The following is a 16,307-nucleotide window of genomic DNA, read 5'->3' as shown; positions in this document are numbered from 1 at the left end:
TGGGAATGTGTTGGGAGTGTTGAAGAAAGAAATCAATAAATGATACCTAACACTGAATCCATCAGGAAGTAGGAGTGAAGGCGTGATTTCATTGGCATGAAAGTCGACACGAAAAATACCAATTGAATTGGAACTAATTACCTACTTAGAGTGGGAAAAGAGGGTATACAGGCCACTGCAACTTCTATTTAAGAGAAAAAAGGCCTTCCAGAAATATTTGACTTTTTCAACTATGTCTAAGAAAAATTTTAATTGTAAAAAATCAGTATTTTCCCAGGGATTCTACACAACACAGTGCTGTGTGGCATTGGGCCACACATGGCTCACAGCATGTACTGGTCTTACCCTTCGCCCAGGAGCCACTGATGCTATGGAAGAGGGACATCACCTAGAGAAGAATCCGTTATGGAACCTGCCCAGCGACTTGGCCTTGCCAGGCTGGGAGCTTCCTATAGGAGGCAGTATACTCCAGACCTGTGTCCAGAGCGCTGGCATGTGCCGTGGTTTCTCTTAGAATGCCTGGAGCCAGAACCAGGATTCGGGGTGGGGGAGGGGCTCTTTGTGGCCACCCCATGACTTTGGACCACCTTTTCCTGATTGTGAGCACTACCTGCCCAAAGTAGAAGACATGCTCGCCTTCCCCACCTTTCCTGGGACTCAGGTGTAAATACAGGGCCCGTTCTCCAGGACATGAGGTTTTAACAAGCTGTTTGGTCCCAGAGAGCAAAACCGGGGGAGAACGAGTGTTCCAGGGACACCAGCCATGGTGCCCACCACCACCCTGTGGCCTTTTCCTCCCAGCCCAGTGAGACTCGTGCCTGAGCAGCATTGGAGTAGGAAGTTGGGAACGTTATTAGAATGATTGGGGTGGGATGGGGTGGGACTGAAGGAAGAGACTGTGCAGAGAAGCGTCGTGCAAGCAGATGGTGGCAAGACGGGTGGAAAGCAGAAACACAGAAGCAGAATCCCGAGACTCTGGGAGCAGCCAGGCCCTCAGGTTTACCCACAAGCCTTGTTTTCAGGGTGACTGAAACTTAGTGAGCCCATTCCTTTTGGCCAAAGAAGTAGGGCTGTGTGGAAAGGCTCCCAGATTCTGGGACCTGCTCTTTGGACCCCTCTCCTCGGAGGGGTGGTGTACAAGAACAGGAAACCTGTCCTGGGACAGGACCAGCTCCCCCACACCCATCTCCAGCCTCACGGGATGGGGGGCACCGGCATCTTGTCTCTGGCTCAGGAATCTACCCAGCCCCTCCTGCTCAGACACCACGTGCATCTTGTGCCAAGGGTCACAAAGCCAGGGGTCTCATTCAGCACACAGTCCTGGGGACCTAGAGTTCCACCTGGCACAGAGCCAGGATCCATGGATCACCTGCATAAGGAATTAATTCTTAGAGGTCCCCAGAGAGGACCGTCTGCTCCCTCCTTGGAGGCCACTAGCTGCCTTCCATCTGAGCTTTTGTCTCCCTGGTGCTCACGTCAGCATCTCTGATAGCAGGGGCTTCAAACTGCCCTTGCCGGCCAACTGCTGAGCTCAGGAGCAGGAGTGGCCTGGGCTGTCCTGGAGCTCCCTGTGGGCTCTGGCCTCCTGCGGGGCTGCCTTCAGGGACCTCAGCGTCAGCAACCCCAGAATCTCTCTCCTCCTAGAATCCCCTTCTGCATCCAGCTTAGGACCAAACATCGGCTTGGGGGCACATCTCTGTTCTTGCCTCAGCTCCTGACTCTCGGTGTTCCTAAAGCCCAGGCCTATGGCAAGCCTGCAGGTGCTCTAGGTCTTTCCAGCCAGAGGAGAGGGTAGGCAATATGTAAAGAAGAGGCCGGGCCAAGGGACAGTTGTACTGACTTTATTCCCCTTCACTCTCGTCCTCACCCTCCTGCTATCCCCCCATGCCCTTGGGGCCCAGACATCAAGCATCCACACACCTGGCACAGCCATTCTGCCACCACGGACCCCCCGCCGAGGGGTGCTGTGGCCGTACATGGCAAGGTCAGAGACTGCGCTCTAGCCCCAGTTTGAGGCCCCGCCTCATCTCTCTGCTCACCCCCAGCTGGCCCAAGACCAGGGAGCCCATGGGGAGCTGAGGAGGGAGCAGACCCAGGTTCCCGACCGGAGTTCTGGCCAAATGGGCTGGAAAGTCCATCTGGACTGAGGGGTTTCCCACCCCCCAGCATATCTCCAGCGGGAGGTGATGGTCCCGACCCCACTTCCCCGCCACCAGCCCCGGAAAGTGGGTATGCGGCCCCGGTCCCCTTAATCCCACATCTAGGTGCTCGTTTATTTGTTTTAAAAATAAAAAGGAAATGTAAAAGCTGGTAAAACGAGAACCCCTGCCCACACTGGCACTGATGAGGTTCCATTATTGCTTCAGACCCTTGTGATCTGGCTGGAAAGGAGCTCCCACCCACACTGGCCCAAGGGGAAAAGAGCATTTAGCACCAGGGACCAGGGCTCCTGTCACCGCTGGGACAGGGGCTCCCAGGAGAGGGTTTGGCTGTGCCCACCCACAGCTACAATGACCATTGTGACCAGAGCCCAGCCTGCCGCCTGGACCCCTGCCCTCAGAGGAGAGGTGTATTAGAACAGGGAAGCCAAGTCATGGGACAGGGTTTCCATACCAGGTCTCCTCCTCTGCCCCATACCCATCTCCAGCCTCTGCTTATCAAAGTGTGGCCTCATGGGGCCCCGGCCTGGCCAGAGCCCCTCAGGCTCCCTCACTAAGTCTGCAGTGGGGCTAGCTGGTGATAAGGCCACCAGTCCCCATGGGAGACCCTGGTGTCAGTGACTGGTGTTGGGGAACCCACAGGGGTCCTGACCTACAGCAAATCGGGGGAGATCAACTTTCTTGGGGCAAATGTGAGCCAGTTCTGAAGAGCTGCCAGGCCCTGGGACCAGAGGTTAGAAATAGCAAGGAAAGGGAGGAAACGGAGAGGGTGGGGGGACCCTGAGGACGTCATGGAAGCCCAGAGATCAAGGGGTGCAGAAGAGGGAGCTATAGTACAGCGGGAGTCTAGAACCCCCAGCCTTGGGGTAAGGGAGCTGCAGAACTGGGAGCCAGACAGGGAGGCACGCTTCCTCTCTCAGTGAGGGGCCCATCTTCTCTCTCCGAAGGACAGCAGGGCTGTTCTGAGGGTACATCTGGAGGCTCTGACTTGTAATACTCCTGCTGCAGCCCCAAATGCAACTAGGCCAGGGCACTGCCCCCCTGTGCATCCGGAGAACAATCTGGGGGTGTGTAGCTTGGATTATAAATCCTCAAATCACTTGGGCTTCTTGGACCTGCCCACATCTGTACAGAATAAAGTGCTTCGTTTATTGATGATTAAAATGTCCCCAGCCCCCACCCAGCGCCATGGGCCTCACAAGGAGGTCAGAGGGGTTCCGACCCCCTCAGCCCTTGGGCTGATGGGGCCCAGTCCCCCACCCCCAACCCCGCCCCCTGCCACTGTCCTCCTTGGGCTTAGGCCTCTTCCCACTCCAGCCATGCTTGGGAAGGTGGTGGTGTGAGGGTAGTCGTGGGGGTTTAAGGTGCAGAGTATAACAAACAAAACTGTATAAACACAAAAGGAAAGAGCTTAACTAGGAAACATGTAGCTTATGGAACCTTCCTCCCCATTTGTGAGGCAAGAATGAAGACATTAAATGACAACAAAAAAGGATGTCCTATTAGTGCTGGCCTCATGGGGGCAAGCATTGGGCACGGGCTGGGGCTCCCCCAAAACCCTGACCCCCCACCCTGGGGCCTGAATGTGTAGGTGCCTCTCATCACCAGGGCTACAGGCGCCCTGCCCATGGTGCAGAGGCCCTGCACAGGACAGGGAGGCCGCACACCGGCCTGGAGTGGGTTGTGGCCAGGCCCAGGAAGAAGATGAGGCCTCTGCCTTCAGAGCAGGGATGAGACAGACACAAACATCTCCTCTGGCGTGGGAGAGACAACCAGGGCAGCTCGTGAGGACCCGGGTGCGCTATGAACAGCTGCCCTGCCCCCTGCCCCACTGATAGCACCTTGAAACCTTCAAACATGGCCTCCTTCTCAGGGCCTGCCCTTGGGGTTCACCCAGTTGCAGGGACTCTTGGACTGCAGTCCCCGGCATCTGGAGCTGCGGGAGCCAGCCCGTCTGCCCACCTGGGGCCGAGCCCCCAGCCCCCCATGGCCCAGCAGCTTCTGGGGATATGTCCTCTCCTGGATTCAGTGACCTCGAGGCATCTGGTACAGCTCAGGGATCCCTGTGCCTGCCAGCAGGGTGGTGAGTGAGAGAGCAAACGCCTGGGGTCCAGCCCCTGCCTGCCCCACTGCACACGGTGCAAAGTTGGGTCTGCAGCCTTCACAGTTCGCCACTCCGCCCACAACACACTCGTGGGTATCCACACTCAAGCCCTGCCTCAGTGTCCACAGCCCTCAGACGGGATCCACTACTCCTTCCAGGGAGGCTGACACCCCAACTTTTCCCCACAGCCTCCAGGATGAGGGAGCAAGTTAGGGGGCACAAGGGAAGCTGAGATGAGCCACTGAAGCTGACCTGGGCTTGCCTGGCCAACGCCCTCCAGCTCAGGCCTCAGGTGAGTGACCTGTCACACCTGCTCCCAGGCTCTCCCTCCCTGCTGTACCTGCAGGCCTCCAGCAACCCCCTCACCTGGAGGGTGTGCTGCAAATAGGTTGCTCTTTTCTTTTTCCTTCACTTCCAAAAAAAAAAAAAAAAAAGAAAAAGAAAGAAAAGGCAAAGGCTTCAAGGAGTCACTGAAAGGGGGGGCACTTGGAGTGAGGATCCCCCCCACCCCGCACAGGGGGCCACCAGCCTGCACACCCCCATGGTCAGGGGCCTCAAGCGGCACAGGTCCAGCCACGTCTGGAGATGGGGGTGGCCGGTGTCGCTGTCCGATCCCAGGCAGGAGGGGCGGGCCGGGGTCCCTCCCAGAGGCGGCCCCGGGGCTCCAGACCCCGCGTGTGCGCTCCCGCAGTCAGTTGTTGGCGCTCATCCTCCCGCCGGGAGTGGCAGTGGTAGAGAAGAGTGGAGGTGGGGGCGGGAGGTGGGGCGGGGGAGGCAGGGTCTGGGGCAGCCCCGGGAGCAGGGGCAGCGTGTGCGCGGGAGGCTGGGTCGGGGCCAGGCCGGGGCCGGAAGGGGGGCCGTCGCCGGCCAGGGGGTGACTGACGCGGAAGCATTTCTCCTTGTGCGCCTTGAGCATGTTGGAGAATCGGAAGCGCTGGCCGCAGACGTCGCAGGGGTACGGCTTCTCGCCAGTGTGTGTGCGCCGGTGCCGCTTCATGTTGGGGCGGCTGGTGAAGCTCTTGCCACAGATCTCACAGATGTACGGCTTCTCCCCTGGACGTTGACACGGGCAGAGGGGCGTCACCGAGAAGTCGGCGCACCCCGGCACCCGCGGGGCCTCCCTGCCCAGGGAGAGGTGCAGAGGATGGCGCTGAGCCCCCGAGAAGGGTGAAGGGAGGACCGGAGTGGAGAAGGGGCGCGGCTGGGGCCATCGCAGGCAGGCATCCTGGGGCAGCGCGGGGGGGGGGGGGGGGGGGGGGGGCCCCCCCTGCAGCCTTGCACGCTGCCCCCACCCCGCCGTTGGGAGGTGCGCGTACCTGTGTGGGTCTTCATGTGCTCATCGAAGTACTGCTTCATGTTGAAGTCCTTGCCGCACCACTGGCACATGAACTGCTTGTGGCCGATGTGGATGCTCATGTGGGAGCGCAGCTGGTACTTGTACTGGAAGCGCTCGTTGCAGTTCTGCGGGTGGGGGGAGGGTGAGGCCCAGGCGCAAGGTTGAGAGCAGCAAGGTGGGGAGCAGCTGCGGGGACTTAGGGGCCCAGGGTGGACACACACCGAGAGGGGCTCCTGGGGCAGGGGCGCAGGGGCAGAGAAGGGGTTAAGGGCGGCCAGGGCCCAGGCCCGGAGGGAAGGCAGGAAGTGGGAAAAGGCCACAGAATGGAGGGAGTCGTCCTAGATAAGGCCAAGGCCCCCCATCCTTGCTCCTTGTCGGAACACCGTACCCCCCCCCCCCCCCCCCCCCCCCCCCCTACCCTGCAGCCTGCTGCTCTGCCTGAGATGTGCCTCTCTGGACCTCTCCAGACAGTCTGTCCCCTGCCTGGTGGCAGACCATGGGCAGGGCTCACCTTGACTGTGTGGGGGTTGGGTCAGGGAGGGGCGGCTGAGGGTGGGAGGGGGGCAAGTGGGCAGCGGTGGGGTCAGAACGCTGTGGGAGGTGGGGGCCACAGACACCCGGGGGCCACCCCTCTTTCTGAATCCTGGACTCCACTGCCCCCAACTCCCTGGTTGTGAAACAGCTGCTGCTCCTGACCCCTGCGGGTCCAGGGTAGCCCTTGGGGCAGGCAGAGAAAGGGACTCACCTCGCACCGGAAGGGTTTCTCCCCAGAGTGCTGCAGTGAGTGCACTTTGAGAGACATGCTTCGTTTGAAGGACTTCCCACAGGTCTCGCAGGTGAAGGGCATGTCCTTGGTGTGGGCTGTGGGGCAGGCCATTATGTCTCAGAGCGACCTCCACGGCCGCTCCTAGGGGATCCCTGCCTGGCCACCTCCCTTACTGGGCCTCCTGGGAGGCCCCTCTGCTTCATGGTCTGCCTCAGAGCCTTGGTCTAGCACCTGGGGCTGACTTTGGGGCAAGGACCCCAAGCAGTACTGGCTTCGGCTCAGACCCTGGCCCCGCCACTGGCTCTCTGCACTGCCTCTGTGCGCCTCAGAGTGTCCTTCTACGGAGAGAGGCCAGGAGTGGTACTGAACCTCAAAGGTGGGCTTTACAGGGGATGACACTGGGTAGTCCAGAGGGAATGGCTGTGTTCCCCCCCAAACCACGGACAGATGAAGACAAACAAACTCTTCAAGGAAGTGACTGGGTCCAGAGAGTTCCCCTTACAGCTCAGAGGCTGGGGAAGCTGAGCCCAGGAAGACCACCAGTCCTGGGCTATGCAACATGCTCCTGGCCTGGACCTCCACCCCAGGGTCCCAGCTCCCAGGAGGCTAGAGAAAGGGGTAAGACCTGGCCCGGGGCCACACCTCTCTTGAGCCCCAGACCCGAAGCTGGCAAAGAAAGGAGGGCCACTCGAACACCAGACTGCCAGTCAGGCCCTCCTAGAGGGGAGGGACAGCCATCCCAAGACAGAGGAGGAGCTCAGCACACATTTGTGGGGGCCTCCTCATTCAGAGGAGCCTGAAGGCCTATAAGGGCCATAAAGTGAGAAAAAAATGAGAGGTACAGTTGTCATCAAACTGAGACAGGGCCTGTGTCAGCCCATATGGCATTCAGTGTAATTTAGGAAAAGGTATTTCTTTCCCTGGTGGCCAAAACCCCATGCTAAGATGCATAGTCTGGTTAGCAGTGTGCCATCTGGATTCTGGGCACCCCCTTCCATCTTGTCCAGGAACGCTTGCTCAGTGTCCAACTTGCCCAACCGTACATGGTAGCCCCGACCTCTGAGCCTATCCAGGTCACACCTGCCACTGCAACAAATTTTCCCAGGCTTCCCAGTTGAGAGGGGCCTCCTCACACCTTCACGCTGCCCTGGGATGAGAAGTCCTTCCCAGCACAACCAGCAGCTGGCCCAGCTCTGACCCCAGACCCCATTCCCTCCTGGGGCCAGACTTACCAACCATGTGCTTGCGCACATGGGCCATGGTGTAGAACTTCTTCTCGCAGATCTCACATGAGAACTTCTTCTCTGCATAGCCATGCACGATCTTGTTGTGCTCGTGGAGAGACCAGAGCTTTTTAAAAGCTTTGCCACACGTCACACACTGCAAAGGGAGAGGATGTTAGGCCCTGGGTCCTTCGTCAGGACTGTGTGCCCGGGGACAATCTGCCCTTCTCTGGACCTCAGTTTCTGCACGTGGACTGTGCTGGAGGGAGAGCCCTCGATGTCCAGCAGCCCGCCAAATCTGACATTCTGGGAGTTGGGGATAGTAACTCCCTAAAAAGATGCCCACCTACCCTGAGCTGCGGCTTGGGGCCCTTCCTTACCCTTGAATTGGACTCGGGTCAGGGACCCCCTATACAGGAAGCCCTGACTCCGTGCTCATTTCAACAAGGCACCTGTCTACCGAGGGGAAACACATAACTGGCCGAAGGGCCACGGTGTGTGAGGAGGTTGGATACAGTGCATGGAGAAGCCCTTCTCAGATCACACGTCTGGCCTCTTCCCTGCCAGGACCTATGCCCCAACACCCTGGAGATCCCGAAGGAGAGAGGTGCCAAAGTGCTGGCTGGGGTGGGAAGCTGCAGGGGTCCCGGGTCCCATGAGGAAATGGGATGGTAGTGGGAACCCCAGGGGCCATGCTCCCCTCCTCCTCTTGTCCTCCCCATCCCCACAGGAGACACTTCCAGAGGGTTGGAGCAGGTCAGAACTGGGGCAGAACTGGACTCGGGTCAAGGTGCCCAGGTCAGAAGAGGTACATGCAGCTTTCCCCTCCGAAAGGAAGGTTCGGGTGTGTGCAGTGGAGAGACAAAGGGCAGCCCAGCGGGCAGGCAAGTGGGAACAGGTGCAGGAGGGTGGGGCAGGAGACCAGGTAACCCTCCAGGTAACACTTTCTCCACAGGGCACTGCAATTAGCAATTAGCTCAAGCAATTAGCACTCGCCTACCTGCTGCCCCCACAACCCCCTCGTGGCCAGAAGGGATAAAAAGCAGCCTGGCAGGCCCTGTGCTGCCTGCACCCTGGGAGGCAGAGCTGGCACACACTCAGGCCGACGAGGCCTGGCAGCCAGCCCAGCCCCCCTGCTTGGCCCCGGCAGCCCCTGCTTTTCCCAAATTTCTCATCCAATCCCTCTTCCCAAGCCCAGGCCAGCTGGCATCTCCAAAGAGCTGACAGCAGGGGCTTTCTCCTCGGGGCCACCCCCTTGCTCTATTCAGCCTCTGTGCAAGTGGAAATGGCGCCCCCTCCGGGCAAACCCTGCCCCTCCTTGTCTGGGCTTCTGTGCGGAGCCCTGCCTGAGAAACTATGCGTGGTGGCCCTGATGGCCTTCCAGCAGCCTTAGTATTTACTAAAACACAGGCTCACCCCTCCTCAGAGCTGGCTATCTATCAGCCTCAAGTACTCAGACAACTCCCTCCTCTCATCCTCCCCTCTGCCCCTCTGGCCAAGAGTACTGTTTGTTCCTGTCCCATCTGCACATGTCTCCATGTGCCAAAGCCCAGGTCTAGCTGCCTCCTCCAGGAAGCCCTCCTTGGTGTTCTCCTCTGAGTGCTCACCACCCTGGGCCCGGGTTGGCCCCATGGGCCAGGGGTAAGTGTGTCTGGGCACGGCAGGTAGCAGGACCCTGGGGGGCCAGCCTTCGGCCCTCCAGCCCAGCCCTGCCCCACCCGCCCTAGGAGGAGCCCCCCAGGCCCACCTGGATGTTGCGCTCACAGTCTGTCTGCCGGTGCAGTAGCAGCTCGCTCTCCAGCAGGAAGCGCTTGCCACACTGGTCACAGATCTGCATGCGGCTGTGGGTCACGTTCATGTGCTTCTCCAGGTACCAGCGGTTGTTGAAGACTCGAGGGCACTTCTGACACGGGTGGTGCTGCTTCTCTTCCAGCTTCACCTTGGCCCCCAGCCCGTCAGTGGCCTGTGGCCCTCGGGCCGCTGCAGGGGCTCCCCCTGGAGCAGGCTTGGGCCTCTTCCCACCCCGAGGCCTGGCCTCCTCAGGCTCAGGGGGGCCTCGGCGTCGGGCGTTCTCTCGAGACCTCGTGGCCATGCGGCTGTGGGGAGGGGGCTCTGCCCTGCTGCCCCGCCGCCCCGCTGGCCCCTGCCTGCTCCCCGCCTCCCCCCCTTCTTCCTCCTCTTCCTCCTCCTCTGAGCTCTCTTGATCCTGCTCACTGTGCCCTTCCTCTTCCTCCTCCTCTTCCTCCTCTGGCTCACTGTGCCCTTCCTCCTCCTCTTCTTCCTCCTCTCCCTGACTGCCACCCTCCTCTTCCTCCTCTTCCTCTTCCTCCCCTCCACTGCCGCCACCCTCCTCTTCCTCCTCCTCTTCCTCCTCCTCCTCCTCCTCTTCCTCCTCCTCGTCCTCTGAGTGTCTCTGCAGCCCGTCCTCCCGGCCCAGCACCATGGTGGCCGGGCCTGTGGTGGAGCCTGGCTTGCCCTCAGGCCCCGTAGACACGTGCAGAGTCTGGTTGTTGAGGTTCACCTCCACGATGATCTGGGACTGCTCCCGGCGGCTGTAGGTGCCGGAACCCCCAAGCTCTTCCTCCAGCCCCTCCCCACCCTCCAGCTTGCAGAGGCTGCCCGGGGGCCCACTGGCCTCCTCGGCACCACCCTCCTTCTCCTCCTTGAAGAAGGGCTGAGCAGGCCCGATGGCGGCCGGCACTGGGCCCCCCGCAGTCCCGGCCCCGTCCTCGACACGCACGGAGTAGGGGTCAGGGCCCTCACGGGCATAGATCTTGGGCAGGCCCGGGGCGTCTGCCTCCTGCTTGATGTCGCAGTAGTAGGGGGGTGCGGCCGGGGTGCAGCCCCCGGTGGCCGGCGGGGCCAGGGCCACGGCGCTGGGGCCCGGGGGGCCCAGGGAGCGGGCGTCCAGCAGCTCCTGGCAGGACGCGGCGATGTCGGCCATCTGCAGCAACGAGGCGGCGCTGAGCACCTCGTGCACGTTGGCCGCGTTGACCAGCAGCTTGGACGTGTAGATGAAGTTGAGGATCTGCTGTAGGCCACCGGGGGCCAGCGCCTCCAGGGACAGCTCCACGCGCTGCAGCTGCTTGTTCTGGGTGAAGAGCGAGTGGAAGAACTGGCTGTAGGCAGCCAGCACGCCCTTGTGTGCTGGGAAGACGCTGCGCTGGGGGACCAGCACCAGGTCCACGTCGCAGAGGTCAGGCTGGAAGAGGCGCTGCTCGTTCAGGCGGCCCATCAAGCAGGCAAAGTGCAGGGCCACGTCCTCCACCAGCGAGAACTCGGCCGCCGGTGAGTCTGTCGTCTTCTCAACCAGCAACTGCGAGGGGCGGAGGGGGGGAGCAGAGGGCACAGGTCAGGTCAAGGCCAGCAACCCGGGCAGCGCCCACTGTGCAGGAGGCAGCCTGCCTGACACTCCAGTCTCCGTGTTCTAGAAAAGGACCCGAAGCTCTGGCCAGGACGCGGGGAGCCAGGGCTCGGGCCCAAGCCAGCTGCCCCTCAGAACTCAGATTCCAATCACGACCGGCAGCTCCTGAGTGAGTTGGTTAACTTTTCTGGGCGTCCAGCTCTTCCCTGTGAGACAGGAAGTCCTCCTGGGCAGGGAAGGGAAAGAGAAGGGAAGAGGAAGGAACAGGGACGAGGGTCACTGGCATCCCAGAGTGCATGGGACTTAGGGGCTTTCCATGCTAACACTGGGCCAGTCCGGGCAAACTGGGGCAAGGGGTCCACCCCAGAAGCAAGCATTCCTTCAGCAGTTCCTGAGCTCTGCGGATTCTCTCCCTCGCACGCACAAATAAAGCCACGCCTGCCCGACCCCAGGTCCCTCCAGAATGAAAGGCTCACTGGCTCACTGCTTGGCCTCTGGCTGCTACTGTGCCCCAGGGATAGTACCTAGGAACCCCTCACCTCACCGGCAGTGGGCCTTAAGGCCTGGGCCTAAGTCTTTGCAGGGATAGAAATTCTTGGGAAGAAATCCAGGCCCAGACCTTGGTCTTCCTGCCCTGCTGGAGGAGGCCGGTGGGATCTAGGCAGCCCTTCCTTACTGGGCCAGGCTGCTGCCCAGGGCCTCAGGCCTGGCTGCCGGCATTTCCCCCTCACACAGGGGTTCTGTGGAGGTAGAAGGACACTGCTGTGTTTTCTGTCCACCAGGCTTAGAGACAGGAGGCCCCCAAGGCCTGCCCTAGACCCTCTTCCCTCTAGGACCCCAGAGCCCAGGTCAGGTGTGGTCCAGGCACAGAGGCTCAGAGATGGCCCCATCTTGGAAGCTGCGCTACCTGGGGACTTTGGAGCCCCAGAGAGGCCCTCAAAGTCTGATGGGTCAGATTATCAGGCTCCTGAGCCACAACCAGCCCCTGTGAATTGTCCAGAATAAGGGCTGGATTAATCATTCCTGGATACTCCACAGCAGCTTTCCCAAAAGATGGCCAGCACTGAGAAGCAGGCTGCCCACTCCCTTGCCCGGGTCCAGGGCAGTTTTTCAGTTACCATCTATGGATCACTTGCCTGGGTGGACTAAGCCTGCATGGTCCAGTTTCTGGCCATCCTTAGGCCCTGTCGAGCTGGGTCAGAGCCTCCTATATGTGAGGAGTACCTTGCCTCACTGCCACAGAGCCATCAGGTTTTCTCCCCCAAGCACCTTCCCTGCAAGCCCATCCATCCACAGCCCACCCCAACCCTCCATGCTAGTCCTTCCACTGGTGGGGCAGCAGTGGTGGGCCCAGACTGGGCTGGGAGGGGGGAGGTGATATCTGGGTTCACCTTCTCAGTCGCCTGAATGAGAATCAGCCTGGGGTCTCAGGATGAACCTCAAAGAACCTCAGGGGCAACCTGCTTCCAGATCTGTTCCTGGCCCCCCACCCCACCACTGCACACCCAGCCACGCCCAGCAGCACTCACCCGATGCTCTCCAATCCCCGTCTGGCCACTCTTGACCATGGACGCTACCTCCCTTGAGTTCTCCTACGCCTCCTTCCCCTCGGCCAAAAAGCCACCCATCTGCCCCCTCTGTCTCAGGACTGCCGGCCTGTCCAGGCCGGACCAATCTAATGGGGACATGGTGCCAAGTCCCTCCCACCTCCCTCCTCTGACTCATTATGATTCATCTTCTGGGACCAAACTCTATTGCACAGATGGGGAAACCGAGGCTCAGAACAGATGGGGAGGGTCGCACAGTGCGCAGTGGCAGAGCTCTTAGACTCCCAGCTCTGCTTAAGGCCAGCCCTTCCCTGCTGGGCAGGACTGGACACCCCTCCCCATGGATGGATTTCTTGGCATTTGATGCCTGAAAAAGCAGGAAGAGGCATCTGGGGAACCTCTGACTCAGAGGACCAGCTGTGCTTGCCGGGACCCCGCCATTACCCCCACCACCTGCAGGTCCATGAGAGGGCAGCGTGCAACCTGGGCTGTGACGGGGCCCCTAAGGGCCACCAGGGGCCAGACAGGGGCAGAAGTGGCTTGGATAAAGGCCCGTTCAAGCCAGGTCTGTTGAGGGGAGCACATCCTAGGCCACAGGGCCCCCAGCCCTCTCTGGTCTCCCATCAAAGAATGCCCCCCAGTGCCTACCTGGCACTGGGGAAAAAAAAAAAAGGCAGTGCCTGACATTTCTGTGCGCAGATCTGGTGCCAGGGCCCCCTGATCTCAGCAGGGAAGGAGGGGTTAGCTCAGATAATAATGGGTGCCCCAAAGACTCTGTTCCCATGCCAGAAAGCCCCAAGCCAGTGCCACTCTGCACCCTGGAGGGGCCCAAGAGTCTCCACCAGGCACCCTGACTGGACTTCCTTGATGGCACACCCATGCTGCTGGGAGTCCATAACCCATCAACTACCTCAGCAGGGCTCATCGTCCCCCCGCAACCCCGCCTGGCAGCTCCCATACAAGGCCCACCAGCTGCACTGCCCCCCCATCCCAGCCAGATGGGCCAGTTCCCTGAAACTGCACACATGCCTCCCTATCATGGGGGCCAGCTGCAGCCATACACCCCACCCTCAAGTCCAGCCCAGGAGGACCTGAGATGCTAGACCAGGGGAGTGGTTTGGGCTCCCACTGCCAGGGGGTGTCAAGCCCTCAAACTCTATTTGCAAGCGACATTGGGGGCGGGGGTGGGGTGGGGAGAGGCCAGGTGCCAGGGACTCCTGCCTTGACTGCTCCCCAGGGCCAGAGCCTTCTGCTTCGAAGGGGTACCCTGTCTCTGTGCCATGAAGCCCCACAGGCTCCCTAGCCTGCCCCAGTGCCTCCCTGGAGGCACTGGGATGAAACCTGGGCAGACATCTGCACCACCTCCCAAACGCCCACGCCAATCCTTACTGCCCGGCAGCCCGGTGTGGGGAGGGGGGCACCCACACTGAGCAAGGGGGCATAGGTTCATGACTCCCAGGCGCCTCCTTTTGGAGAGGGGGTGTCTGTGCCAGCCTCTTCTGCACTCATGGCCCCACTCCTTTCCCAGGACACAGGCCCAGAGAGGGCAGAGGACTGCCCCAAGGTCACACAGTAGTTTGGACAGGAGCTGAGGACGTCCCGCCCCAACACACCCCGCTTGGCCCAGTCGCCCCAAATCCCCAGGCAGGGCGGCTCCAGCGCCCACGTGGCCCAAGGCCCAGGCGGGAATCCGACCTCCCCCCTCCCCCCCCCATCACCCAGTCCGAGGGCGGCGCCGTCCTAGGCTCAGAGAAGCGCCCCCCTCCGCGGGTGCAGAGTAAGACCTCAGCCCCTCGCGCCCGGGCCCCCACCCCAGGAATTTAACCCCCTCCCCGCAGAGGGCCGCGCCACAGAGCCGCATTCCTGGCCCGCGGGGACCCGAGAGAAGGGGCCGGGGAGACGCGACGAGGGAGAAGATCCCTCCAACTCCTCCACCTGGAGCCGGCGGGCCGTGCGCTCGGGAGGGCAGAGCGGGCAGGTGGGCGGATAAGCGGGGGGACAGGCAGGGCCTTGCGTACCATGGTGCCGTGGCGCTGGGGGCTCACAGGGCCCCGCGGGATCGCGCTGCCCCCGGCGGCCAGGCCGGGGCCGCTCCATGAAGCGCCGCGCTGGGGGCCGCCCCCGCGCAGGGCCCCGCGACCATGGCCCCCGGGGGCGCGGCCGGGCGGGCGGAGGCGCAGGGCCGCGGCGAGTCCAGCAACCGAGCAGCTGCGGCCCCAGAGCCTCGGGCGCGGCGGGCGGGGGGCGCGGGGCGCCGATTGGAGCCCGCGCGTCAGCTGGGGCCGCCGTCTGGACGCTTAAAGGGCCAGGCCGCCCTGCGTGCCGGCGGGGGGCGCGGACACGCGTGGTGTGCGCGGTTCCACCGCAGCCTGCTCTGCCTCGGGCCGCCGGGGCCCCCAGCCAGGTCTTACTGCTCCCATCCCAACCGATGGGCCCCGGCTTCACTCTCCTGCGCCGAGCCCCCTTTCTGCCGGGAAGTTCGTCCCAGAGTCTAATCTCGATGCCTTCCAGCTGCACCACAGAGGCGGGGTCGGAGTAGGAGGCGGCCCTGAAATCGGGAAGCTGGGCGCGCCCACTCCCCAACTAGCTGCCGAAAGCCTTCCACCTGCTCCCTTGAGCGACCCCAAGCTGAGAGACCGAACCCCCGTACCCTAGCCTCGCTCACCACCCCCACCCTCTGGCCTGGGCCGCTTTGACCTGAGGGTGAGTCTGGGATCTCCAGCTAGCCCGGCCCCCCACCCCTAGCCCAGGACAGCCCAGGGCTCATTTTGCTCTCTGCTGGTTGACCTATACCTACCTGGTGGCCTCCTCTGGCTGCTCGCGCCCTCGCTAGGGCGGGAGATACAAGAACTCAGACTACAGCAGCAGCAAGCAAGCCCTGAAGGTGGCGGGCCCAGGCAAGATGAGCGGAGTGAAGGCCAGAGGCCGGGGCCCCACTGCACCCCTCCCCCATGTGACCCGACCACTGCTGAGTAGCCTCCCCGCTCAGCCTCTGCTGGGGAGATGCTGCCCGGCCGGCGGAATGCTGCTCTGGCATGGACACCAGTGGGGGCAGGGGGCAAGCTGTGCTGGCAGGAGGCTGCAAAGGAACGCTGCCAGCCTGAGCAGGCGGCAGGGTGGGGACCACAGGGCGCTGGCCTGGCAGGGCCTAGGTGGTAGCTGAGCCACCAGGGTGGAGAGGGAGCCTCTGTGGGCCTCTCGTGTGGCCCATGTTATCATTGCAATGCCCTCCTGTGCCCCCCACCCCGCCCCAAACTGGCAGCTGCCCTATCTCTGGTCACTCTGATAGTGCCTTCACCCCGATGGTCCCCGCACCCTTCTGGGCACATGGGCCCGTGTGCTTACACAGCAGCCCCTGCCTGGCTGGAGCAGGGGCCCCTGGGGATGCCATCTTCCTCCTGAGTGGGCAGGGACTCTAGGGCCTGCTCAGAGTCACTTGGTTCTGGGTGCCAGGGGAGGAAATGGAACAGAGGTGAAGATCCCAGGCAGGCGCCATCAGAAAGTCTGATGGTCTGCCCTGTAACATGGCAAGGGCCTCCTGACTCCAGGGCCAGGGAGAAGACATCTCAGGGGCACGGATGGGGGTGACCAAAAGAGTGCCAAGATGAAGGGGAAGAACACACAGAGCTAGATAGAGCATGGGGAGAGCCCCTGGGGGTAAGGGCGTGGGAGGAGAGTGGGGGCACAGCCGGGGACATGCCCCCACCAGGAGCCACTGCAGACATCCCTCACTTCTGTGGCCATGGTAAGTGCACAGACAGCCAGTCCAGCTCCCGGAGGCCTCAGGCTGAACCCAGGCCAGAGTGGC

The 16,307-nt window shown here is 61.8% G+C and overlaps 1 protein-coding gene across 1 annotated transcript; it reads right to left on the bottom strand.

The window, feature by feature from the left end:
• Positions 1-2,241: 2,241 nt before the first annotated feature.
• On the bottom strand, positions 2,242-14,566 carry LOC111159060 (zinc finger and BTB domain containing 47). Its single transcript, XM_022521439.1, has 6 exons — positions 14,518-14,566; positions 9,336-10,904; positions 7,598-7,745; positions 6,345-6,460; positions 5,580-5,724; positions 2,242-5,316 (listed from the first exon to the last, which is right to left on the bottom strand). The coding sequence occupies exons 1-6, from the start codon at positions 14,518-14,520 to the stop codon at positions 4,955-4,957; spliced, it is 2,343 nt and encodes a 780-aa protein (XP_022377147.1). The 5' UTR covers positions 14,521-14,566; the 3' UTR covers positions 2,242-4,954.
• Positions 14,567-16,307: the final 1,741 nt, after the last annotated feature.

The sequence above is a fragment of the Enhydra lutris genome, unplaced genomic scaffold (genome assembly GCF_002288905.1).
Source record: "Enhydra lutris kenyoni isolate GAN:26980312 unplaced genomic scaffold, ASM228890v2 scaffoldscaffold66, whole genome shotgun sequence".
Lineage (NCBI taxonomy): Eukaryota > Metazoa > Chordata > Mammalia > Carnivora > Mustelidae > Enhydra > Enhydra lutris.
Note: the sequence above shows the minus strand (reverse complement) of the source record. Positions and strands in the feature narration are given on the sequence as shown.